The following is a 26,808-nucleotide window of genomic DNA, read 5'->3' as shown; positions in this document are numbered from 1 at the left end:
CAAAATAGAAAGACATAATTCAGTATCGATTGAGCCCTGAGATGGAGAGAGTGGATGCTGCCTCTGTGTTATGTCTGCACAAAAAGCTCAGGGTCTCATGGGATATTGATCACTGCTACATTGCCAACCCCCGGACCTCATTCTGAGAGAAAGGTACCAATGGCAGTGTATCTTGGTTGTAATTAATTTCGCTGTCAGCCTCATTAGGTTATATTGACGGCCGACGCCGTCGAGCTTGATATCTGACACGACCATTTTCAAGCAGTGGCTCTGTGACTGATCATCTCACAATGAAGAATAAGGCAGAGAGAAGTATAAAGATATAACTTCAAATGATAATGTGGGAAAACCTGTTAATGGAATATTAGACTTCACTGAAGGTGATTAGAATAAACTGGCCAGCTGTTTGGCCTAGGCCTAGCTGTGTCTAGCCTTAACCGAGACAGAGTCTTTTAGGTCAAAACTTTGGGGATCCACAGCTGTCTAAGGTTACACCCTATTAATAAGAATATCTATTTATATATTTACTCCTATCACCCTATTATGGAAACAAGGCCATTAAAGGTTTCATGTGTAATAAAGCTAATACACTCCGTAATATGAAATTTGTTCTCTATGTTGGAACAGTTTCAGTGTTTTCGAAGAGGTCAGACTACTGGGTGTCCCAGCATGAGTTAAAAGCATTTGTAATTTGCTGTAGCCAGAGGCAGCAATCTCAGACACATTATGCAAAAACTCCCTCAACAGTAGCTGTGTCAGAGGTTTACTTTCAGTTAAAATCAGCCATATTAACATTTGGTTAATTTACTGAGTTCAGCTTTTAGCTTGATAGCCTGAAGATTTCTAAAGGGAATGGATTTGTAAAACTCGAAAAGTGAAACAGAAGTCTATCTCGCCCAAAATAATTTCCATAAAAATCTGCTTAAATCTTTATATAATCATATTAAATTACATCATAGGGCTACATAATCTCTTTTTTTAGGCCTATTCTGTAATGTACCGGGGTACGTTATTTATAAAGTGTATTACTATCTGCATAGATTCCAGCTTTTCTGTACAATTCTGTCTTCAGAATTTTCCGTCTTGTAGATCCAGTGCAAAAGGAATTGAGTAAATAATGGACACGAAATCTTTTGGCTAATCGACTACATTTGGGAGGTGCAAAGGGAAAGTAGGGTGTTTTTGCTGTAATAGGTTTAATAATCTTATATTTGTTTTTTTTGTAAATAGGAAATACTACATAAATTTGACTATATTCAAGATATTTTCACTTAGTAAGATTTGTTTTTTGCAGTGAAATAAGAAAATAAGGCACTAGGGAGTCATGGCTTAACGAAATGAATGCATGGTAAGGCTTTGTGATCAGACAAAGAATCAGCAGGTTATAAATAGAAAACCTAATCAAGGCCTAAACACAGAACAGGTGATTACAATCAGGTAACACACCAGTGACAGGGCAAGGGTGGAGACAGGACTAGAACAGAAACAAAACAACATGGTAATGTAAACAAAAGCACATGAGGTGAACTCAAACAAAACAACATGATAATGTAAACAAAAGCACATGATTTTAACCCAAACAAAGCAACAAGCTAATGTAAACAAAAGCACTTGATTTTAACCCAAACAAAGCAACATGATAATGTAAACAAAAGCACATGAGGTGAACCAAAAAAAACATGATAATGTAAACAAAAGCACATGAGGTGAACGCAAACAAAACAACATGGTAATGTAAACAAAAGCACATGAGGTGAACCCAAACAGAACAACATGAAAGCAGTGTTTATCAAACTCGAAATGTGCCACGTGCTGACCAAATGTATTATTTACCCAAAATTGTAACTTAAAATGCAGAATACTAAACCTAAAAATAGCAGCATGATAAAAGAAAATCCAAAATGTGCAAGGATGCAGAACATTGGACACATGCATCAATTATTAAATACTTCATGAACAATTTTTATATAACCTGACTAATTTGAATCCTTATAGTTATAACAAAATGAGGGGATTTATAGCAGGTTGTATGGAAGCGTAAGGAGATGAGGGCTCACATTTGCAATCCAACTCACGGGTCAATACTGCGCAATAATTTGTGAGCTTTGCTAAATGAACCCAAATGTCTCTGGTCATATTTCATGAGTTGGATGATATGTGACTGGGAAAAAAGCTAAAATAACAAAATAACAAATATTGGGCTTCACCCACTCTCTTGGGAAGTGGTAGGAACCTCGGCTGTGGTGCTGCTTGCACGCCCAGCTATGCACAGCTGTGTTCACACTGTGGCCATGTGTTAACATCCCAAAGGTTTCAGGGTTATAAACAATAATGAGAACAGTTCAGGGCAGCTCATGTACACAGAAACAGATACTAACACCACTACACAAATGGATCTAATACTTTTTAGCTACTCATCAACAGCAATGTCTTAGTACAGCAGTGATAATGACAGCATCAATAGATCAACAGTACACCACCCCACTGTTGATTATTTTCCTATAACAGTATGTCCCCATAACATTGCAAGATGAATATGTTACTTTATATAGTGGAAGTCCAGATGTTCAAGAGGGTAACCTAGAACTTTCTCTTTATCCCACTTTCAGAAGCAATTCCTGATCCATTATACCCGGCAATTCCTCCATCTCCAGCCAAGTGCAGCTCCAGTGTGGCCTCCTCCGAGGTCGAGTTTACCTCAACAGAAGGACAGAGTCCAGACGTCACTCCTGGAGCAGCCGAGGACCCCGAAGCCGAGAAGGAGACGGAGGAGGAGAAAGCTTTGCGTCTTCTTTACTGCTCGCTTTGCAAAGTCGCTGTCAACTCAGCATCCCAGCTCGAAGCTCACAATAGCGGTAAGAGAGAGCTTTCCCCTCTTTCCATCACAAAGGGCATCCTGTAAGATGACTCTCTGATTCATAGCAAATCGAGTTGGCGTGAAAGGAAATCTTGGATGTAAACAGAAAGTGGTTTAAAGGTGATGCAGGTGATGCAAGATATCCTGGACTAAAAGAGTTTTTTTTTATGTGTGGTTTACTTGCGTAGTTTCTTTCACAAAGCATTTTTGTCTGAATGGTATCTGATTATTTTGGGTTAAAAGCGGTGAAATGATGGTGATGGTGAGATTTCCTCAGTGCATTATAATGTGAAGACAGTAATGTAAAAAGCAAAGCACAAAACATATTCCATCTCAGTATTCTCCAGACTATTGCTAAGGCAATAAGCAGGATACTCTGTAAAGACAAACAGCTACAATCCACGCTAGAATGGAGTCATCTACTAGAAATATTTGACCATAACATGAACACTCAGCAGCTGTCTTTGCACATCTTTATAGTATTAAATCACCAATGAGATTTCACCACCTAACAGGTAGCATCTGAGCACAACAGCACTACTGATAGAACCACAGTGCAGCAAAATATGAGAGATGATTCTTCTACGTCTTCTTTATGATGCTGTAATGTTCCATATAACAGAACGGTGCTGTTTTTGGATTTGTTCCTCAGGCACCAAGCACAAGACCATGTTGGAAGCGCGGAATGGTAACGGCTCCATCAAGTCCTTCCCCAGGCCAGGGGTGAAGAACAAGCTACTGTCACCTAGTGCTGCATCGACGGGCCTGCAGAACAAGACATTCCACTGTGAAACATGTGACGTGCATGTCAACTCAGAGACACAGCTCAAGCAGGTCAGAAGATAAGTGTAGTGGAAATAAATGTAATGGAAATAAATTAGAGAAGCCAAAAGAATGTATGTATTTATGAAGTACCATATCAATATAATTATTAATATGGATGCTGAAGGAATGTAAACAAAGAAGAAGAAAGATAGAAAGCCTTTATTTGTTACATACTGTATATAGTACATTACAGAATAGCAAAATTCTTTTCTTCATATGTCCCAGCTTGTTAGGAATTTGGGGTCAGAGTGTAGGGTCAGCCATGATACATCACCCTGGGAGCAGAGGGGGTTAAGGGATTTGCTCAAGGGTCCAATGGCAGTGGCTTAGCAGAGCAGGGGCTTGAACCCTTGACCGTCTGATCAGCAACCCAGAGCAAGTTTTGTGCAGGAGCTACATGTCTATTGTAGCTAACTAATTGCTTCAAATGACTTTAGTAAGATACATAATCTCACAATTTAGTGAAACAGCAGGGATAATCCGTATTTACAAAGTGTAATGCCATCCTGCATGGAATGATAAGTAAAGAATAAAACACTTGTTATAGGAAAAAAAATAATAATAAAATAATAAAAATAATAAAACAGGATACTGTTATAGGAAAAAAAAAATCAGTGATAGGGTGCTGTATACACCCTGTATACACCAAGGCATATAGCATGTTTACAGAATAGATTTATGATGAAACAGACTTCCATTACTTAGCTATTTAGCTACATTAGCTAAGATAGTAGCTCCAGTGCAAATGTCAGACACCAAAACCATGCCTGATTAACTAAAATTGTGTTATTTCTGTTCAGGTTGAAACTTGTAACCACGTATATCTCTTCTTTCAGCACATCAGCAGTCGGCGCCATAAAGACAGAGCAGCCGGAAAACCAGCCAAGCCCAAGTACAGCCCCTACACCAAGACCCCAAAAGGACAGACCAAACAGCAAATAGGAAATACAGTAAGAGCACAACAGAGAAATATGCATGCAGCTAAGATAACGGACGATAAATAGAAAATGTTCTTGGGCCATATTTATTAATCTGTCACTGCAAATCATATTTTGATATTTTGTTTGCATTTCTATCCTGGTGGGCGGGGTCTCTTTCAGGATGACCCTGCCCCCATCCACAGAGCCTGAGGGCTCAGTGAGGATTAAAATGCTGTAAATCATATGCCATGGCCTTAACACTGACCAGATCTCAACCCAAGTGAACACCAATGGGAGATTTTGGAACGATGTGTTAGGCACGTTCTCCACCATCATCATCAAAACGCCAACTAAAGGAATATCTTTTGGAAAAATCTCTTGTACATTTCCAGAGACTTGTAGAATCAATGCCAAGGCACAGCTGTTCTAGTGGCTTGTAATGGCCTAACACCTTACTAATACACATTTGCCGCACATCTGTATCTTTCTAGTGCAATTTCCTTTTGGAAAATACTGAGTGGAGATTGGAATGAATTAACTGTTCTAATTTATCAACACTAATTGTAGATAGTGACTGTTATGAGATTGTGTTATTTTTGGCAAACACATGGCTACAACATTGCTAGCTACATAGACAGACTTTTCAAACAGCCATTATTTATATTTAATAACTGACGAAACTATTTTGCCAACATATTGCCTGCCAAGTCGCATTAATATGAATTTATTGGAAGAAATTAAACATGAACTGGAGCCCCAAACCAAAAGGAGCGCTTGGCCATCCGTTGCTTTCTGGCCTCAGGTTCTTTCCAGCATACTGTGTTCTCAGCTGCTAACACCCTTCCACACTGACTGTATTTCTACACTGAGTTTAGAAACCATAAAGTTCCCAAATGACCAGGATGCGCATAATGAAATTAACTATGGATTTTTTTCAGCATAGTTTCCAAATAGACTTGGACTTCAGTTAATCCCACTAGCTGAAGAGATCCAAAAATGTCCAATAACAAACACTGTGGCTATAATAAATGGATGTGCGTGTTTATTTGCTGACAGGAAGACATCCACAAAACAGCACTTTAATAAACAGGTTTAATGTTTCACTGACCAGATGTTTATTAGGTGGGATGCACCTGAGTTTATTTGTATAAATGTTCTTAGACTCATCTGCTTTAGTCCCCCAGCACAAATGGTCTCCAACATGGCTTGGAATTATCACTTTTCTTAGTAAATATGGCCTCATATTTTGGTCTCTAGATTTGGCAACCCTTTAGACTTCCCTCAGCACATGAGCAACTGTCCTGCATTCAGTACAGCTCTCAAGCTCACTTCACATCTGCTGGTTAAACAGGATGAGAGAGCAGGGTCAGTCGATTCACCACCTGTGTGTAAAGCCTGACTGAGATGCACTTGCATGAGCTGATGTAGCAGTGACCAATCACTGATCACCATTGTTCCCAATGACCAATCACTGATCACCATCATTCCCAGGGACCAATCACTGATCAACATTGTTCCAAAAGACCAATCACTGATCACCATTGTTCCCAATGACCAATCACTGATCACCATCGTTCCCAGGGACCAATCACTGATCAACATTGTTCCAAAAGACCAATCACTGATCACCATTGTTCCCAATGACCAATCACTGATCAACATCATTCCCAGGGACCAATCACTGATCAACATTGTTCCAAAAGACCAATCACTGATCACCATTGTTCCCAATGACCAATCACTGATCAACATCATTGTCAATGACTAAACACCATTTTTCCCAACAACCAATCACTGATCAGTATTGTTTGTCCCACCCACACAATTTTTTGTTCTTTTTTTTTTAAATGCTATTCTTGGTGATATTTTTACAGTAATAAAAGTCAGTTATTCCATCTATAACTTCATGTCTATTTCACTTTGCGTTCTTGATAGAAATTATAGTGTTTTGTAAATAGATAAATAGTTTGTGGTGCCATGAACAAAGACGACTTCTTTCTATTAGAAATGTTATCTATATTTCTATTCCGATAAAACTTTCTTCTGTTCAAAGTGCCTTCATAAAATCTTCCTTCATGCAACATATTTTGATATGAAAGTGATCATGACAATTAAATTATGTAATTATGCAAATTAAACTATGATGTCTCCTAGGATGACTTTTTCAGCATGCATTCGCTACTTTCCCCTGAAAACACTGGGTAGTAAAGGATCTTGATGGTGTGCCAGAAGTACCAGTTCTGGGACCTTTTTAGTTTTATCTTTTTTCCCCACACTTTTGCCGAAAACTTAACTACTATATATTTTCTGACACTCTCTCTCCATCTCTGTCTCTCTATCCAGCCAGTGAAGCTGCCTCTGAGTAAGGACGTGGGCCAGCCGCTGACCGCCGCAATAGTGCCCTCTCACTTGGCAGCCGTTGCCGCAGCAGCCGCCGCCTTCCCACTTCGCGCCAGCCATAACCCATCCCTTTTCCAGACTCAATCTCTCCCCACAACACTTCTTCGCCCTGCACCTGGGCCCATTAGGACCAGCCATGCGCCGGTACTATTTGCTCCCTACTGACCTCCGAACTGTGACTTCGGATTAAGTCTGACACACCATCTCAGCGCTAATTTAATTGTGGTCCAGTCGTGTGGATTATTGCCTTTTTTTTGTCCATCATCACACAAGAATCCTGTATGGATCTGATGTGTGAAACTATACCGCAATAATTAAAAAGACAAACCAGGTAACTATGCATTGTCATCTCCATATGACACACTGACTCTAAGCTATAAATGGATTTAGGGATATATTGTTGGGAGGAGGTTTGGTCTTGGTCATGTCATTGCTTTTGGAAAAAAGAAAAAAAAAAAAAAAAAGATTTTTATGTATGAGATAAGAGAGGTTAAAGTATGAGAAAATAAGTTCTACTGCTCAGCTGTTTGCACTTTAAGCCCTTCCTTCTGTGGATGTCTTCAGTGCTTTAGATCAGTAGAACGTGGTTTATTCCTTGTTTTTATTTGTACGTACGTGCATTTGGTGTCGTGTGAATGGAAAATTGAGTGAAAAGTGAATTACTGCTGATTTATTACCTGTTAAGCAAAGTGTGTGTGTCTGTGTGTATGTGTGTATGTGTGTGTACACGTTTGTACATCCCTTGAAGTTACCCATGCAGGTCACAAGGATGGTAGAGTAAAGCTCGTCTATCTCATCTAACAATGTGAAAACAACGAAAGATTTCAAATAAAGTCTTACTTTGCTAATGTGTTTTTACTGAAACAAATACTTCTGCAATTTCACACACACCATGTTTTGATTAACTATATTGATGAATGATAGTTAGGAAATATCCCCATGTGTCCTGTTTCCATACTGGAATCTTTCTATTTATTCTGGTGCATGAAACGGTGCTATTGAAAATAAGGAGCAAATAATTATCGAATCAGTTCAGCCTAATTTTGGATCACGAGAGAACAATAAACATGAATTTCATAATTCACCCAAAAACAATGCCAAGCATACCCTCTGAAAAATCTGCCGCTCCTCCCTGTCTCTGGAGCTTCAGTGAGTGTGAGCCTCATTTGTCAAAATCCCACAAGTCTCCAGGTGTTGAATGAACTCAGCTGTTCTCTCCATGGACCCACACTTGAACTCTCTCCCATGTCTTGCGTAAATTTCCCACTATGACTTATCCCTGCCTGAAGGAGACCGAGGGGAAAAGTTTCGCTAGCACGCGCTCCAAACCCAACCGAGACGTTAGTCTGGTGAGCAGATAGCGGGAGTTGCTGAATGGGATTGCTGGCGCCGTCGTGCGGCCATAACTTATTTATGAACTAATAATGACCAACATCTGTATGTGGGACAGGCTCTTTTTTCGATCTGCTGTTCCAGGAAGCTGTCAGTGTACACACACACATATGCACACATTGCTGGTTGCATCCTAGCCAGCTGAGGAAGCAACATTTTAGGTACACCAAATCGAGTTAAGTGCTCTGACCTCAGCTTTTAAAGGTGTAGCGAGCTTGTGTATCGGTTGCTTAAAAATCAAATTTACAGAATTCTCCAATTTCACACAAATACACCAGAAAAGCCAAGTGCTAGCCACAGCACCTTCTTTGCTGGTATGAAAAAAATAGCTTCTCACATGATGTGCACACGTAACCATAACAACGCTACCACCTAGAATGTACAGACTGACCCACTGATATTATTATTAGAGACATTAATAATGCTTCGCAGCTTCGGCTTTTGAAAAGTTTGTGTGTAGTGCTTGAGCGATTAGACAGCTTTTGGACTGCTGTATGCAACCAATAAAGGAAAAATCCAGCCTGAATGACTTGCAGGGTCGATAATCAATATATGAGCTTCAATTGTATAAAAAAAAAAAAAAAAAAAAAAAAAAATTAATGGTTAATGGTTTTCTCACCTGCTGATAGTGAGATTAAGCTATCTAAAGACTGTGTTGCAGCAGCGCTTTAGTGCTTTAGTCTGTCCAGCTCTCTCACCTACTCATCTGTACAATGTACAAAGCTTCTAACCTCATGCTAATACGGTCATCAATGGCATCGTGCTCGTTGACTCATAAATCGCTAACTAGCTGAGCCGAGACTCTCAGTGCTATCTACAGCTGTATTGAAGAAAGTTCTTGCTAATACTGAAACCTGACCATTATCCCTCATGTCTGAGTTTGAATTTTTTTTTCTGCTATTAAACACTGTTTAAAAACTGCACCAGGAATAACAATATCCACCTGTGATAGTAGCGCGGCATAGCGGGACAGCAAAAATACAGCACCAACCAACGAATTAGCACCAGAATCGCTAAATGTCACAGATATTTCAGTAGAAACATATTTAATGTGTTTTAGGGTGGAGTTTTCCATTAGCATGTGACCAAAATGTGTAAAGATCATTTTGCCTGTTATATAACATTTAAAACTCGTATGCTCTTAATGATTTCTAACCTGTAGCTGCTAAATTGTAAAAAAAAAAAAAAAAATGCAACTGAACAATGGAAAATTCCTCTAGCTTCTTTAATATTCTTACTTACTTGAAAAGCTCTCTCCACGAATCACCATTTCAAGCTCAGCACTGCATAATGACACATTCGAGTGCAAAGAATTTGGTCTTTGAGAGTGTATCGCGGTGCATTTTCTCCCTACATCCCATACAACCCATTGCCTTGAAACTCTGCCCTTTCTTTTCAAGTGCCTGAGAGAGGATGTGGAAAAAAGGGGGGAAAATATATAATGGAACTACACAAGGTGGCGGAAATTCCTCCCAGTGCACGGAGGGATGGCAAATTCACACCTTCAGTCATTCTTGAGCTTCTGATCAAGAGAGGTGTAGTTAAAAATTAGCATTCTGTCACAGGAGGATTGGGTTTTTCTTTGCTCATATTGCACTCTCTGTGCTAGCCTGGAGCTGTGAAAGCCTGCAGTGTGCGATGCATCACACGAATCTCCTGCAGGAAATGGAGCAATTTCATGGATCATGCTGACAGAAGGGTGCAGTCTCAATTTGACCCCCCAGTTCTCTTGGGAGTGAGTTACTATCTGCTGAAGGAATGTGAATGACCTGATTATAAAGGTGACTCAAAAGACTGCAACACTTTGGAAGCCTTTTGTAAAACTTCTGACATCTGACGTTAACAGAATATATGCAGAACTTCCATAGCATTTAGCCGACTAACAGCTAACGCTAAACATCATAGAACCCAATAGCATACACAGTGCTTCTCATTCTCCAATATAGGGAAGAGTTTGTATGGTGGAACCATACATATGTAATGGGATGTACCTGCCATGACGGGATGAACTTTTCAGCAGTCTAGGACAACTACAAGGGTTCGTAACCCTTTCTTATAGGAAAACACACTGTTGTATGGTTTTACATAGAACTCTCATTAGAGGAACACATTTTCTAAGAGTGTACCACATTGGAAGAATCTAAAAATGGCTGGATCCCCAGTTCCAATCTATGGTTTGTCTGGTGTCACTCTGGTGGAAACCCATAAAGAGCCCTTGCAGGACACCTTTAGAAAGCTAGAACCAGTAACCATCCATAGAACTACTAGAGAACCCAAGAGCATACACAGCACTTCTCATTCTCCAATACAGTGAAGCGTTAGTACAGTGGAACCATCAAATGTGAAGTCTGGGATACACCACATCACGTAAGGTGCAGGTTTTGGCATTACAGGGTGAAATGTCATAAAACAAGGAGAACTACACTCAGAAAAAAAGGATTATTTAAGCGTTATAGTATCCTTGGAAAATTAAGGGTTCTTAGCCTCCTAAAAGTGTTCCACTTGGAACCCTTGTATGGTTCTACATAGAACAAATTTTCTAAGAGTGTACTATATTGAAAGACCCTAAAATCCTAGCACCCTAAAGCCTTCTTTGGTTTGTCCCACTGGTGAAACGATTAAAGGTTTTGTGTAAAGTCCAACATCAGAGTGTTTTGACTTTCATAAGTGGCTTAAAGTAGAATGGTTTAGAAACCTAGCACCAATAACCACCCACTGGGGAACCCATGAGTATGCATAGTGTTGTCCCTCTGGTGAAACTCTTAAAGTTTTTGTGTAAAGCCCTACATCAGAATGTAGAACCCCTTTAGAAAGCTAGAAACAATAACCATCCAGAGAACCACTGAGGAACCTATTATAGGGTGAACATTTCAGTAAACTAGGATAATTACACTCTTTGACAGTCCTTTGTTCTTAGCCCCCTTAAAGGGTACCAGAACCCTTTCTGTTTGGAAACTCAAAGTTTTCTTTAGGGGTTCACTGGATAATTAAAGGTTTTTAGCCACCTGAAAGGGTACTACTTGGAAGTAGCAGGGGTCTAGATATAACTAGATTGAAGTTTAGATAGAACTAGACTAGAAACTTCTAAGAACCACATTTGATGATCCTAAAAACATCCGGATCCTGAGTTCCAATCTTATAATAAAAAAAAAAAGGTTTGTTCTAGCATCTAAAGGCTTCTTTGCTTTGTCCCTTTTGTGTAACCTTTATAAGATGAACATTTCAGTATTCTAGGGTAGCTACACTCTTTATGGGTTCATTGGGTAAATAAGCGTTCTTAGCATCCTAAAAGGGTTCTACTGGAGAAGTCTACATAGATCCTTTAAATAGTTCCTCACATTGCAAAGACCCTAAAGTTTGCTACACACAATTTTCAATCTATCATGCAAAAGGTTCTTCATCCATCTGGGCTTTTACGTAGAACCCTACATAAGAAGGAATCACCTTTGTATGAGCGTTTATAAGTACTATAACTCCTTTAGAATAACTCCTATAGAATGTTAGAACAATTAACCATTTAAAGAACACTAAAGGAACCCTTTTTGAAGAGCATAGTTTAGTATATAGGACACACAATTTCCATTTGAGATTTTTCATCAGGATTTGAAATATTGCTGCTCTCCTAATGGCTGTCGTTATTCAGTAAATGAGACACAGTATGTGACGTGTTCAAAGACAATTATGAGAGCTAATATGGGAGCCCAAGTTTACTTTTAAGCAAGAAAAATAGAGATGATCAGTGGTGGTGACTTAGAGGAGCCATGGATCGAGTCTGGCGGGAATTGACTGTAAGCTCAGTGGAAGGTAATTAATAACAGCATGAAAGGATTTCATTTCAGGTTGACTTGGAGGTAATGTAGCATGCACTCAGCAAACTGGAGTCGGGCTTCGTTATTATTAAGACCACTCATATCAATTACCTCTGAAAAATGAGCCTTGGTGAGAATTAATTTAATCCAGCTCAGAGTTTGGAGGTGCAGTTCAGTGCAAGAAACTAATTATTTTCCACCTGTTGAAAGTTCTCAGTGTAAGTGCTGTGTGGTCTGTTTTCAGTGCAAACACATGTCCAACATTTTGACCATACGCTCCCAGAAATAAAGATAGCTTGTGGTAGTAACGCCAAAGGTATATGTATTGTACCTTAAGTATACACTTTTATTCTTTTAACAATAATTTAAGATACAAAATTAAACCTGATATACCTTTAAAGATTTACTCTAAAAGCTAATGAACAGTACAGCACATGCACCATTCAAGGTATGAAGACACACTATATGGCCAGAAGTTTGTGGACACCTGACCATCACACCCATATGTGGTTCTTCCCTAAACTGCCAGAAAGATGGAAGCACACAATTGTATAGAATGTCATTGTATGCTGTAGCATTACAATTTCCCTTCACTGGAACTAAGAGGCCCAAACGTGTCCCAGCATGACAATGCCCCTGTGCAGTGAGGTCCATGCAGACATGGTTTGTAGAACAACTTGGAGTGGAACAACTTGAGTGGCCTGCACAGAGCCCTGACCTCAACCCCTGACCTGAATACCTTTGGGATGATTTGAAACACCGACTGCACCCCAGGGCTCCTCGCACAACATCAGCGCCTGGCCTCACTAATGCTTCTGTGGAAGAAAGATGTACCTTTGACGGTACCACCCAAGCAATACGGTACCAATCCTACAGTTTGGTACCCTTATTTCAGAGAGTGTAAAGCCAGAATTTAATTTTTTTTTAAATGTGCATGGAGACACTCAAATCTACAGGGACACTAACGCACTGAATTCAGAAGAGCACATACTGTATGGTCATTTAGTGCAGAATCAAAACTCACCCTTTACTCCAAATGTAGTTGATCAGCTAAGACATATTTGGTGTCTGAGATTTGCATTGGAGCTGTGACAAATAGCTGAAGTCTCTCGCCAAAATCTTTTCCATAATATTCTTTTCCATAAAAGATCCAGTTCTTCAGCAAGGTAACACAGACTTGCCTTACACTGATGTGGTTTAGTACACTGTTGAACTTACTATAATCTTTAAACACAAATGAAACTTTAACACACACTTGAATGCTGTAAAGCTATTAGACAGCAAGCTTGGACAAACAATCACTTTTTTTCTTTGAGAATCTGCGAGACAATTGCTGAACAAATTAAATTGGATATTTGGTGAACACACTACTCTAATAACTTACACTTTCAGTGAACCTGTACCCACTGTAGCCATTAAATGCATGAATGTAGCCTTTAAATGCATGAAGTGTACAGGTGCTCCTAATAAAGTGGCTAGTGAGTGTACGTATATATGTGTATAAACAACATAATACATAAATATATACACACCTATAGCCACCAGTACAAATATTTCAGTCACTAAAAAGAACTTTATACTGCAATTTTTCTGTCAGTTAGCAGCGATGGTTAATGATAAAGATCTTGGTCAATTAAAATTATAATAGATTTTCAAATTCTCACTTTGCCTGTTCTTAACTTTTCTTTTTCCTAAAGCTTTTCCTTCTTTTTCCTGAGTCCCAGAAGCTAGAGAACTATACAATTAAGCCTGAACTGGATTTAATGAAACTGGAGTCCCATTCAGGGTTTATCCCTGCTTTCTGCCCAGCATTCCCCAGGAAAGGCTCTGGATCCACCACAACTCTGATCAGGCTAATCTGGTAGCATTTATGGCAGTATTAGCATGAAAGCTGAAGCTTTGGAAGCTGATCTGTTTGAGCAGAGTGTACAGATGAGGAGGTGAGACAGCTGGACAGACTATTGGACTAAAGCCCCGCTGCATCATACTTGAAGCAAGGGCCAAATCTCACTGCACCACTATCAGCAGGTAGTCAAACTGCATTGTGGATATTGTAGGAAACTGAAAATACTGAAAAGGCATGTCAAGTAAAGAGGTTTAAACCCAAAGAGTCAACTCAGAATTTCATTAAAAAATAAATCTTTTGCATATATATATATGTTCATCATGTATTAATTATAAATACTGATATGCAAGTCTTTCAGGGTGGATTTTTCCTTTAAGTTCATGAAAAGCTTGAAAGCCTGTGCCTGGTGTGAGGAACACACATTAGGTCTCCAGAACAACCATGATCACCATCTCACTGAATGAATGCGGCAGCTGAGTTATCATCTTAATGGGACTGTCAGTGATGTGTCATCTTAGTACTCCAGGTGACAGGTGGGACGAGTGAAGCGTGCTGGAGACTCATCAGATCCAGGCAGATATCAGGACAAGATTCGAGCTGTCACTTTGTTGTTTTGATCATAAAAAGGTGCAAAATTAGCATCAGCAGAAACTGAAGGAAGGGCTGATAAAGGAATATGGTGTATCGAGCGATGTAAATTGGGTAATATCTGATTTGCGTATACATTGATTTTGAGGTACCCACAAAAGCTGCAGAGTAATTTGTGCATCAAAATGTGCTGATTCTGACTGATGGGACATAATTATATTTAAAAAATAAAAAAGTACACCATTGTACATTGTATCAGTACACAGATCATACCTTGATCTGGTTTGGCATCATGCACATTATTGTTTTTGAAAAAAAAGAAAAAAAAAAAAAAAAAAAAAACCGACAAAATTCATTTGTTGAGCCAGTGCGCAAATTTCCTTCTCCAAAAATCTTTTCATCTGATATGTTCTTCTGTCTTCTGTATGTGGAACCAAATAGTCTATTATGGCACACCATATATCTAGATAAAGTACAGTGCTGCCATCTACCGGTCAACAAGCAAGAACACAGCTAAAAAAAATTATATCAATGTGACCATGTTATTCTTTTTTCTGGAAATCTGGAAACTGATGGATTTTCCTTTATATTTGCTTGTGAAAATGCAATGTACTACTATTTTGGATTATGATGTGCACAAAAAAAAAAAAAAAAAAAAAAAAAAAAAAAAAAAAAAAAACCCAAAACCGAATGCAGTCACCCCAACCTGACAGCGAAATCACCGGGGGGTTTAGGGGAAGAGATACTGAATTTTGTACTTCGCCACGCCTAAAAGCACTCAAAGGGTTTGATTTGTCTGCAGGGCTAGATTTTGGCCAGCTTTGGTGAACCAGCTGCAGAGCTTTTGTCACAGTTCCCATATTTGTCATAGTTGCTAAGGAGACCGGTTGCTAAGGGGAGGTGAGTAAACAGCCAACATCCATCCAAGTGCCACTTGAGGACTTCAAAAGCAGAAGGAAAACATGGTACGCACTAACCACAGGCCTGTTGAAGTCTGAAATGAATGGTGGCTTTGCTGAAGGCATGATAGCAGGCTCTTTGTTTTGCTCAACTATTCCTTGGCTTGGACTTCATTTCTGAAGTATTTCTAATGTACTTCAGTTTGGAAAACAAAGTGGGGATTGTGTCACTTGCTTTGGAAGAGGTCTGGAGGGATCACATGTCAGAGAAGTGAAAAAAGTTAATGGAACATGCCTTGGTCATGACTGAGAACCGCAAAGGGGAAAGAAGGCCAGCTTCTTTAAAATCATTTATATATATCCAGGCTGGGCTGCTACAGAAACCAGGGAACTTCCTGTTCAGCTGGAACAGCTGCAGGGTCTTTTGCTGTCCCTAGAGCCAAGGAGCTGGAGTTCCTTGCTTAAATAAACATGGTTTTCCACATTGATAACATGCAGAACCCTGAGAACTTAGATGACATTGGAGAAGACGTCAGGCAGCAGCTGAAGCTTTAGCTTCTTCCAAGTGATGGAGGCCTTGCTGGGGACCACATTGAGACATGTTCCATGTGCCATACAACTGCATCACCAAGTGAGAAACAATTCCTCCAGATCCTGGCCTCCGGTGACCTGTGATCTTAGTGCCTTACATCATCATCTCCAAGTGAGAAACCATCCATCCAGAGCCTGGCCTCCTGTGCCCTACAATGGCATCTTGAAATGAGAAACCATCCCTCCAGAGCCTGGCCTCCAGTGGCCTGTGATCATAGTGCCATACAACAGCATCTCCAAGTGAGAAACCATCACATCAGAACCTGACCTTCAGTGGCCTGTGAGCTCTGTGCACTACAAAGGCATCTACAAGAGAGAAACCATCCCTCCAGAGCATGGTCTCCAGTGACCTGTGATGGTAGTACCCTACAACAACATCTTCAAGGGAGAAACCATCCCTCCAGACTATGGCCTCCAGTGACCTGTGAGCGTAGTGCCCTACAATAGCATCTCCAAGCGAGAAATCTATCCTCTGGAGCCCTGATTTCAGAGGCCTGTGTGAAGCTCTGTCTTAGCAGGAGGTGTAAAGAACCAGGAACTTGTTAAAAGAACGGCAGTATGAGAAGGCTAGGGTTTGCAGAATGTTACAGAAAAGCTAGAGCCAGGTAATTCAGAAGGACTACATAAGAGTGTGTCCTTGCAAAGGGCATCTATCAAGAGCTTGTCAGCAGCTGTGGCTGTCGAATCAAAGAGAACATTGTTCTCAGTTCTGTGCAACAGCATTGTCCATTTCTACTTAAAATAACCACACAAACTGAGTGATAATGTGATCTGAATGAAATATCCACACCACATAAACTGTATACAATTCACCCCCTTTATTGGAAATATTAACTAGTACCTGGACATTTAAAAAACAATCAGTCCCTCAGTGTTAATGCTGTTACATCACTCAATCCTTTTCGGCTCTCGGATGGCTGCTAATTAATTACCTCAGCTACCTGCGGCAATTTAGCAGCACTAATCAAGCCCACTGTGGTCCATTTCAGCTTGATCACACTGCAGAGACACCAGGCAGGCATCGTCTCATAATGACTTATTTAAAAATACAACTCATATTTTGTGCAACTTGATAGTATCTCAATAGAAAAAAAAACATTTAGCATCTCAAAAGAAGCACTAGACAGACCATGAGTTAAATGTCAAGTTGATTTGTTAATAACACTACATACAAGGGAAAAAAAGACAACCATCAAAACATTATTTGGCCAATTTGTGAAAAGAAATCTCTTATTTAAAGGGAACTGTACAAAAAAGAAGAGTGCATACATACGGTCCATCATGGCAAACAGTTCATATAGTAGTATTTAAGATGGAGACAGCAAGATATACTGGGTTTCTACCTTGACACGTTGAAAATTTTCTACCACTGGGCAGTAACGCCTTCAATGACCGGAATATATTCCAAAGATGAATCAATAAAGAGTCCTCAAAGCTTTAGTTTTCGTAGCTGTACTACACTGCATCACAATAATGCATCAGCCATGCACTATGAAGAATTATTTGTGACATTTATGAAAGAGACTGTAGCTCAAAAGAGGGAATGGAAGATTTTAAATCTACTGTTCTTTAGTGTTAACGTATGTAACGCCAACACATAACTATCAACAGTTGCCCATACAGTAGGATAGAACGTAATCGCCACCCTCCGTTTATTCATTTCCCTCAGAAGACACATCCGTTGGTCAAATCAGGTCTGACGATCAGAATAGGCTGTCCATCCAGGACAGTAACAGATTCAGGCCGTCAGCCACCAATACTTTAATAATCTCCAAGAAGAGACAAGGAGAGAGTGTATTCTTAGACTCAAGGAGGAATGTGTAGGTAGAATGATGATCGTTCTCTAATAGCTACACAACAAATAGCTTGAATAAGCAGAGGTTTGATTTAGCCCTCATTTTGCGTCCATTGGATTCTTTTAAGCAAATGATATCTGAGCTGAAATTCAACTGAAAGTCAGCAAGATGGATGGGAAAAGTTACTTCCCATTAAGGAACTGCACTTCAACACCAAAATGGCCAATATTACAAGTAGAAGATTCCAAAAATCCTGGATGCTTTACTAGTTAATGAGTGATTATTTTTTAACATGGGAATTATTTTACCAGATTAACAGTCAAATCATGCAAAATCGGCTTCTCTCTACATCATTTACACATATAACGGTGATCATTTAGGTAGCATCTTTGTTTCGGATCGGGTTGTTCTTGGTCAGACCTCCACAGATGATGGATTTCTTCATCTCTCTACTATGGCACTCAAACACACTGAAAGCTGCATGTACAGCTTGACTTAGCTGCAAATACCAGCATCCAACAGCCACCAAACCCGGTCAGGACATGTTACTGTGCCTCCACATCCTTAATACTACACTATACAACACACACACATGCACGCGCGCACACACACACACACACACACACACACACACACACACACACAAACACAAACACGCGCACCCAAGCTCTAGTTCTTCCTCTCTCATTCGACCTAGTTATCTTTACCCCATGTTAAGTTAAAAATGTGTATTTAGGCTTTGTAGTGATACATGCATCCATTATACCTAAGTACTTATACCTGCTTAAAAAATAAAAAAAAGAAACCAAAGGAAAAAAAACAAAACAAAAAGGTATTAGAAACAGAGCTATACAGAGTCTTTAGCAGTTCCAGGGAGCGAGGTTTGGAAGGATGCGCCCCATGTCCAGAAGTGATGCAGAGTTAGTTGGGAGGTGAGAATGTGTGCGTTTGGTGGTTAGTTGCTGCAGCATGGCCCCTTGGCAGGCTGCGCTGTCTCTGCCAGGTCCACTCCTCGATTTCGGCCTGCACTTGTTCCGGCTGCCTGTGGCTCACTCTTGGGGAGTTTCTTTGCTGCAATAGACAAAAATAAATAAATAAATTTGATGCTTTTCCATAAGGAACCATTTTGGCTAAAATTTACACAATTTTACCACGTGCAATTTGCAGCTTAATGTAGTAAATCAGAAGTGTTTGGTGTCTGACGTTTGCTTGGTTGATATGCCGTTGAAGCTACTTGTAGCTAGCAATTAATGGACGCTTAGAGCCTAAATACACCTTCTCCTATCAATATACAAAGTACATAGTCAGAACCTTGGTGGAAATGAAATAATGTTTTTCATGACAGGTTCCTTATTAATATGACAATCTGCAGGTTTTTTTGGTTTAACTTCAAGGAAAAAAAAAAAGAGGCTGGTGAGGGAATGACTGTTTATAGCTGCCATAATGCAAGCGATAACAGGAACTTGTTTTGTGGGTTCTCCACAACATTAAATGCAACTATAAATATATTAAAGTATGATGTCATTCTTGTGTTGTGGTTTAAGCGGAATAAAACACTTCAGGATGCTGTTATTGATTCTGTTGGAATCAACTTTAGGGTTTGTAACTATAACTCCAGTTCGCATCAGACCACATCAGACCACCCCATCCTCAATTAATTTCCTATAACAGTACACACTCCAGTGTTTTATTCCTTATTTGATTGCATGCGTCTGATAAATCCCTGCAAATACATACCAATAGCCATAAAAATCTCGTTCACGTTCATTGACGTCTTCGCTGACGTTTCCATGAAAAGCAAACTGTTGTCATCTGCATAAGACTGTGCATCCTGCAAGCAGAAAAAAAGTCATACTACAAACAAATTAAACAAAGCAATGCTCTTAATTACAAATTTATCCTTAATATTGTGTACATCTTTATCATTTACATATATACAAATATGCAATATTGTGCAGATTAATGTAGATTCTTTCAAACATTAATCAGATTCTGACAATACAGTATGTTCAAATATAACCATGACACTAAACATAGCTAGAAGTTAATTATCCCTCTCACAATTAAACTAATAGTTTTAATTAGAACAGAGTGAAGTAAATTTAAATTAAAAAAAAAACAAAAAAAAAAACAAAAAAAAAAAACAAGTGGAACCATAGCAACAGTCACGTAATGATAGCGTGTTAATTATGTGATGAGTCAGCTATGTGGAAGCAAAACATATACAATGGCTCTTTTTAAAATTCTGGTATGTAGGCATGACACAAGATAAGATGAACTCTAAAGAATCGAGATCATGATTTGTGTGTACTTAATTGAGGAAGCCAAAAATCATGGTGAATGTGCACCCTTTACAGAAAAAAACCCTCAAACCTGAAAGTCCAGTGCTCTCTTGTTGGCAAGATCTGCTTTGTTTCCTGCCAGAGCTATTACAATATTAGGACTGGCTTGCCTCTGAAGCTCTTTAACCCAATTCTTTGCACGTGCAAATGATTCCTGCAACAAAAAATAAATCATGCTGCATTACTATCCATTACTTGTGCATTCTTGAGTGCACTTTGTGCCTCTGGCTCTGAGCCAGTCAACACACTAGCGTGTGATGAAAAATGCAACCTCGAGGTCATTTCAAGCGCCGACTCACTTCATTTGTGATGTCATACACCACTATGGCTGCCTGCGCTCCTCTGTAATACATCGGAGCCAAACTGTGGTAGCGCTCTTGACCGGCTGTGTCCCAGATCTCAAACTTCACTGTCGTGTCATCCAAACATACCGTCTGAGTCAGGAAGGCCGCTGGGGGGGAAAAGAAAAAAAAACAGAAGTGGCGTCAGATTCCTGTGGCTATTTTCCCAGTACCTGAGCACCTAGAGGCCACACACAGCATTCTCTGTTTTCTTATAAATATTTACTTGATGGTGTTGGCTTCACACACTGTCTAACTGGTACTTATTGTAATCCTAGTAATCCATAATTACACAGAACGTGGGTTTCACGTGTGGAAAAAAATGTACAAAGCAAGACGAGCCACCTTTTGTCGTACAACTTTTGCCAAGGATTCACTTCCTGTCTGGAAGTACGACTGCGTGTCACAGATTACACAAGAATTTCAGCATAAAACTACTGTTTGTTGTTAACTGTTGTGTTTTATAGTATCCTTTATTGCAATATTGCATCTCTTTGCAGCAATAAATATTCCATCACTATAATACGTAGGATGAATTACCCAAACTGTAGCACAGGAAGTGGGATTTGGACTCCCACAGTTTAGATTTATATTTAACCCCTTGCAGTATTATCTAGGGGAACATTTATACCTATTAGTCAGTTTGCAGAGTTTACTTGTTAGTTGATTTGGTACAGTTTCACAGCGTACATAATTCCAAAACCCACAAAGAAAGGGGGGGGGAAAAAAAAAAGAAAAAAAACATTGGCTGGTGGACATGTAGAGCTGAAAACCTCCTCGTAATTCACTCGTTATTCAGAAATACAGCAATGGAAAAAGGTAAACAAACATTTGCCAAGTGCACATAAAAAGCACCCAAGCACGGAGAACAAAGAGCCAGCACTCTATAAATTACTAACTAGTTTATAACATTTTGTGCATCATATCCAGCATTTATTTTCTCTTATTGTTTGTTGGTCCAAATATCCATGCTCTGTACTTTGGCTCACTTTAGCAGCTTGCATATACAAAAAAAAAATGCTGCAACCCAAAATACAGAGAATGTTTGCCTCACTTCCTGCAGTCGTGTCAATTCAGAGTCAAATCGCTTTCTCACTGCAATCAAACAGCCCTAGAGTTCTACTGGAACTGGATGGAGGCCATCTCGCTCAAATGGTCACGGATCGGTTGTTCTGATCCGTACCCGAGTGTGACTGCCGCGTTCTCACCTGCTTAAATGATATGGATCAAGATGAAAAAAAGCAGCAGAGTTTGATTCAAAGGGACTACATGCTGCATAAGTGAAAGCACCTTAAAAAAAACTCACTTGGCCCAATTTATGTTATACAGGGTGTCCACCCAAAAATAAATAAATAAATAAATAAATAAATCAGGGGCCAACGGGAAAATGTTGAGCGAATACATCGATCTGAATATGTTGAGCAAAATCCACAAAAACAAGATTCAGCAACAGAGAAAATGTCCAGAGCATAAGGGTGAGTTTGTAGAGCAAAATTAAGTATATGTAGTTTTACTCTCATTGGTTCCTGACTATTCAAACACTCTGTATAAGGCAAAATAAATTCACTTAAATTGTGCAAAGAGGTTCATCTTTTTTTAACATCTTTTCAACATTTAACTTTGCAAGCGTGAATAAACTCTGTCGCCTGGCAAAAAAGCCAAAACACCAACGGGAAATGCAAAAGGAACAAGGAAGCAGTGATTTTCACTTTGCGTCAATCTATGGGCAAAATGAGCGGATGTTAACAAGAGGATAATCTGTGGTGTTTTCTGGAGGGAAAAGAAACTTATGTTATATAGCAGTTACACCTCCATCATCTCTGTTCAGAGTAATAACGTCCTGCGCTGTCTGTCTCTCTGTCGGACCATGAGGATTCGCAGTCTTGGGCACACCTCTCGTGTATGTCTGCATATTCACCAGCGTGAGAGGTATCAGTGTGTCCGTTTTTTTATTTTGGTCCGTGTGTCCGTCGGCAGAGAGAAACTGAGCAGGCTTCAGACAAAGGTTTACCTCTGTGAAACCGACTCTAAACCGAAGCATTACTTCCTCATTTCTCATGCAGGAGTGCTCTTACCTCCTATCGTGCTCTCCTGAAACTCATGGAACTGGCCTTTGACGAAGCGCAGCACCAGGCTGGACTTGCCGACTGCAGACTCGCCCAAAAGCACCAGTTTGAACTGACAGATTTTGTTGCTGGCTGCGTTCGGCCCGTTAGGTCTTGTAGCACCGCCTCTTCCTGCCATGACCCAGTCACCAGTCACCTGTTATGGACTTGAGTTGGATCTGTGTAACTCTGGAGATGGAGGGGGGAAAAAAGAGTAGAGGTGATCATATTGGTGGTGTCACAGCTCTAATGCATGTAGGATCAATAACGTACTGCAGTGCATTTACAGGATCACTAGTTGTCTTTTATTTATGTGAATTCTGTATCGCATTAGCAAACTTTTTTCAATTTTGTCTCATATAATGCTGCTTCCTTCATGACGCACCCATGTGCCTCTGCTCCTCCAGAAATTAATTTAGAACCGTGATGTTGTGATACATTAATCACAATACATTTTTTTCCTTTTTTAGAGTATTGCAGGTATGTGACTCGCTGTTACTCACAGAATAACTGTTCAAACCTGGATCTGCTCTGACTGTCTTATTTTCTCTCCTTTCGCTGGTTAAACATTAGATTATTGTAGAAATATACAACATTCTGTGCATTTTTTAAACTCTTTTATAGCCACTTTTAGTACAACTAAATATTTTGGCATGTATCTTGGTCATGTATAATATATATAATATGATATTTTTCCCACCACTGTATCACACGAAGTAAAAGCGTAACATTTTCTGATCCACTGACACAATTTATGCCATGGACACGTGCAAAGTTGACCTGCATGACCGCAGGATGCTCAAGCTCGAGCTTGCACGGTCAGCCTGGTTACTAAAAGGACAGTTGGATCAGTACTGATTGGGTCAGTATCAGGTATAAGCCAATACTCAGAGCCTGGTGAAAATGAAAATGGTGCATACCTGGCTATCAGATACAAGCTGTCTATTACCTAATAAACTGGCATTATTGCAACACTCTGGACATTGCGTTAATAAGTACCTGCTAATAATCAGTCCTAGAGAAACTGGGAGATCCACCATATATCTAACTGTTTGAGCAACGTGTGAGAAACTTAACTAATGATTAATAACAGCTTGAAAATGACCACTGTGACATTAAAAGAAAAAAACACAGATTTGCCAAAACGTGATATGATAATGTCTACAACTTTCCATACACCAACTACTTCACTTGGGTTCAGTGCTGGGAACTTAGTGATTTTGTCACCAGATTTGTTGACTTTTAGACCCCTTTAGAAACTTTGTGTTATTTTATTTAATAAAAAACAAAAAAATAAACAAAGCAGCAAATCAATAAGTTCACAACACTATGCCCAAATAAAGTTACTGGTGTATGTGTAGGTTGCCTCAGCAACTTTGTCCCTAGATTTGCTAACATTTTAGACCCTTTCAGTGACTTTATTTTAATTAATAAATAAATAAATAAATAAATAAATAAATAAAAATAACCTTGCAGCAAATCTAGCGACTGCCCTGAACTTGATTTATTACCAACGACCAATCGCTGATCACGACTGTTCCCAATGATTAATCACTGATCACCACTGTTTGTCCAACCTGTGTATTTCTTTATGCTTCATTTTAAACTTTCTTCATGGCAACATTTACAGTAATAAAACACTCATTCCATCTGTAGCCATGTCCTTTGTATCTATTTCCTGACACTCCGAGTGCTTCATTTTGTCTACATTCTTGCGAGAAAATAAACAAACAGTTGATTTGAAAATTCTGTGAATCTGTCAGTAGTCTGTGACCAAACACAACTTTTCTACACTGATAATACTCCTGCACTACTCTATCATCAGATCATCATCCTTCCTCACATACCACATTTTGATATGCAAATTATCATGACGTCGCAATTAATATGCAAATCAGCTCGTGACGCCATTTGGCGACTCTTGAGCTTTAGCTAGCTGAGAGGAGTTGTCTGCTTAAGACACTGCTTAAGTTACCTAATTTTAGGCACATTATATAATCATGACGTTTCCGTTGTGACGGAATAGCTACTGAAAGTAAACTGAAAGACACGTATATAGCTATAAATAAGACTTTCTTGTCTTTTTATAAGGTGTAAAGCACATGAACTTCAGCTAATCACTCCTGGCAGGTTTATGATGAAACACTGGCGTTTGATTAGGTAACAAATAAAACGCACGCGCGCTGTCTAACAAATATGCCAGTGACTATATTTTTTATAGCATAATTAACATTATGTAATAACTAAAACACCTGATATGTGACAGTTTGATCCCATCCTGGCGATTATAACAGTGTTAGCTCGCCCTTGTTTTCCTCAGGCCAGTATTTGTTTTGACTGTCATCACAGAAGCTGACTAGCATACTAGCTAGCTAATCACCTAGCTCTGGTCGACTTGTCGACAGAAAAACAGTGTTATATATCAATATTGTATGTTTATATTCACATACATATAGGTTTATATTTTAACTAAACCAAAATGTCGCAAGAACATCCAGTCTGTAACGTTTGCTAGCTGGCAAATCCGAGTTAGCATCATTGCTAGCTGCGTAAGCTTCCTGACGACAAATATGGCCGATAAATGCGTTATCAATTTAGCTAAAAAAAAAAAAAAATACACAAGAAATTTATTCACTCGCGTCCGGAGAGTTATGCGCGTTAAACTGGGCGTAATGAGAGAAAATACGCAACAGGCCTCGATTTTTTTCAGGCGACGACATGCTAATAATGCTAATAATGCTAATAATGCTAATGCTGCTAACCAGCCACCGGCTAGTAAAAAAAGCGAAAGCTGCGAGCTGAGCCATGATGAAGCTAAAAAAATGACACCACAGACACAGAAGAGCTCACCGCATGAAGTACCTGCTTTCCGAATTAACAAAAAAGGAGCAGAAGCGTGTTTCAGTCGCGCTTCACGATCAAGTTAAAGAGAAAACCGAGAAGCAAAAAAACAAGAGTTAAATTCCTTCCTCGTTTTTTTTTTTTTTTTCTTTTGCGCAACTTCCCCCGCAGATCTGCCTGACAGATCGGGTGACTGGAACTGACACGCGGTGACGTAGCAGAGCCCGTGAGCCAATCAGAACAGAGAGTCTCAGCTAATTTTTTTGATTGGTTAATAACTTTTTCTTTGACCCGCCCATTATTAATATATGTACATTAATGGCATTTGGCAGATGCTTCTATCCAGAGCCACTTACAGAAGTGCTCTGAAGTCTCTATCAGTAAATACATCCTGGTTCACTAGGTCATGGATTAAGAATACCTGAATCAGTCTAAAAACTCAGTTGGGGAGGTAATATAGTAAGAGAAGCATTTAGATAACACTTTTTTTAAAGAGCTACTTTAAATACTTTAGGAAGAGGTAGGTCTTTAGACACCGTCTGAAGATTGCCAGTGACTCAGCTGTTCTGGCATCTAGGGGAAGTTCATTCCACCACTTGTCTGCCAGAACAGGAAGAGTCTTGATGCATGCCTTCCTTGTACCCTGAGAGATGGCAGGACCAGTCGAGCAGTGCTACAGGATCGGAGGGAGTGTGGTGCAGTGTGGGGTGTAATACACTCATTATACAATCACAGGTTGCTGATATACACTATAAGGCCAAACGTTTGTGGACACCTGACCCTCACACCCCAACTGTTGGAAGCACACAATTGTATAGAATGTCTTTGTGTGCTGTAGATTTACAATTTCCCTTCACTGGAACTAAGAAGCCTATATCTGTTCCAGGATGACAATGCGTCTGTGCACAAAGCGAGCTCCGTGAAGACATGGTTTGCCAAGTTTGGAGTGAAAATACTCAAGTGTCCTGCACAGAGACCTGACCTCAACCTCAAACACCGACTGTTCCTGCCAACTCAGTGCCTGACCTCACTAATGCTCATGTGGCTGAATGAGCAAAAAATTCCCCCAATTTTCTAGTGGAAAGCCTTTCCAGAAGAGAGGAGGTTATTGTAACAGCAAAGGGGGAATAAATCTGGAGTTTGATTTTTTTGACAAGCACATATGGATTTGATTTTCAGGTGTGATTTTCAGGTTTTGTGATTTTCAGGTTTTACCTATGGCCATATAGTGTACTTAAAACTATTATTTGTTTTGG

The 26,808-nt window shown here is 39.6% G+C and overlaps 2 protein-coding genes across 5 annotated transcripts in view; one reads left to right on the top strand and one right to left on the bottom strand.

The window, feature by feature from the left end:
• The window catches only part of znf385d (zinc finger protein 385D), a 64,597-nt gene extending 56,747 nt beyond the window's left edge, over positions 1–7,850 (top strand). For all 3 annotated transcript variants that reach the window (XM_034297811.2, XM_026923903.3, XM_034297813.2), the window contains 4 exons: positions 2,610–2,855; positions 3,510–3,691; positions 4,519–4,632; positions 6,946–7,850. In XM_034297811.2, coding sequence (XP_034153702.2) covers positions 2,610–2,855; positions 3,510–3,691; positions 4,519–4,632; positions 6,946–7,167 — 764 coding nt within the window. In that variant the 3' untranslated portion in view covers positions 7,168–7,850. The remainder of the gene's footprint in view (positions 1–2,609; positions 2,856–3,509; positions 3,692–4,518; positions 4,633–6,945) is intronic.
• Positions 7,851–16,930: 9,080 nt separating this feature from the next.
• Positions 16,931–25,731, bottom strand: rab5ab (RAB5A, member RAS oncogene family, b). 2 transcript variants are annotated; one of them, XM_026924356.3, is made up of 6 exons: positions 25,574–25,731; positions 22,682–22,900; positions 20,565–20,716; positions 20,297–20,419; positions 19,661–19,754; positions 16,931–18,994 (listed from the first exon to the last, which is right to left on the bottom strand). In XM_026924356.3, exons 2-6 carry the CDS (start codon positions 22,848–22,850, stop codon positions 18,879–18,881), a joined length of 654 nt encoding a protein of 217 aa, XP_026780157.1. In that variant the 5' UTR covers positions 22,851–22,900; positions 25,574–25,731; the 3' UTR covers positions 16,931–18,878. The 2 variants fall into 2 exon arrangements, with proteins under 2 accessions (XP_026780157.1, XP_026780158.1); XM_026924357.3 differs by having other exon boundaries at positions 25,562–25,724.
• Between the last annotated feature and the right edge of the window lie 1,077 nt (positions 25,732–26,808).

Source organism: Pangasianodon hypophthalmus, chromosome 22 (genome assembly GCF_027358585.1).
Source record: "Pangasianodon hypophthalmus isolate fPanHyp1 chromosome 22, fPanHyp1.pri, whole genome shotgun sequence".
NCBI lineage: Eukaryota > Metazoa > Chordata > Actinopteri > Siluriformes > Pangasiidae > Pangasianodon > Pangasianodon hypophthalmus.
The sequence above is the reverse complement of the archived record's forward strand: the minus strand, read 5'-3'. Positions and strand labels throughout refer to the sequence as shown.

What these genes read in the sequence shown, in the direction of transcription:
- rab5ab (XM_026924356.3), bottom strand. Translation starts at nt 22,850, where the DNA reads ATGGCAGGAAGAGGCGGTGCTACAAGACCTAACGGGCCGAACGCAGCC. An exon ending in TGTATGACATCACAAATGAA is followed by an intron (nt 20,420 to 20,564) that starts GTGAGTCGGCGC and finishes TTTTTGTTGCAG; the next exon opens with GAATCATTTGCACGTGCAAA. An exon ending in AGAGAGCACTGGACTTTCAG is followed by an intron (nt 19,755 to 20,296) that starts GTTTGAGGGTTT and finishes TTCTGCTTGCAG; the next exon opens with GATGCACAGTCTTATGCAGA.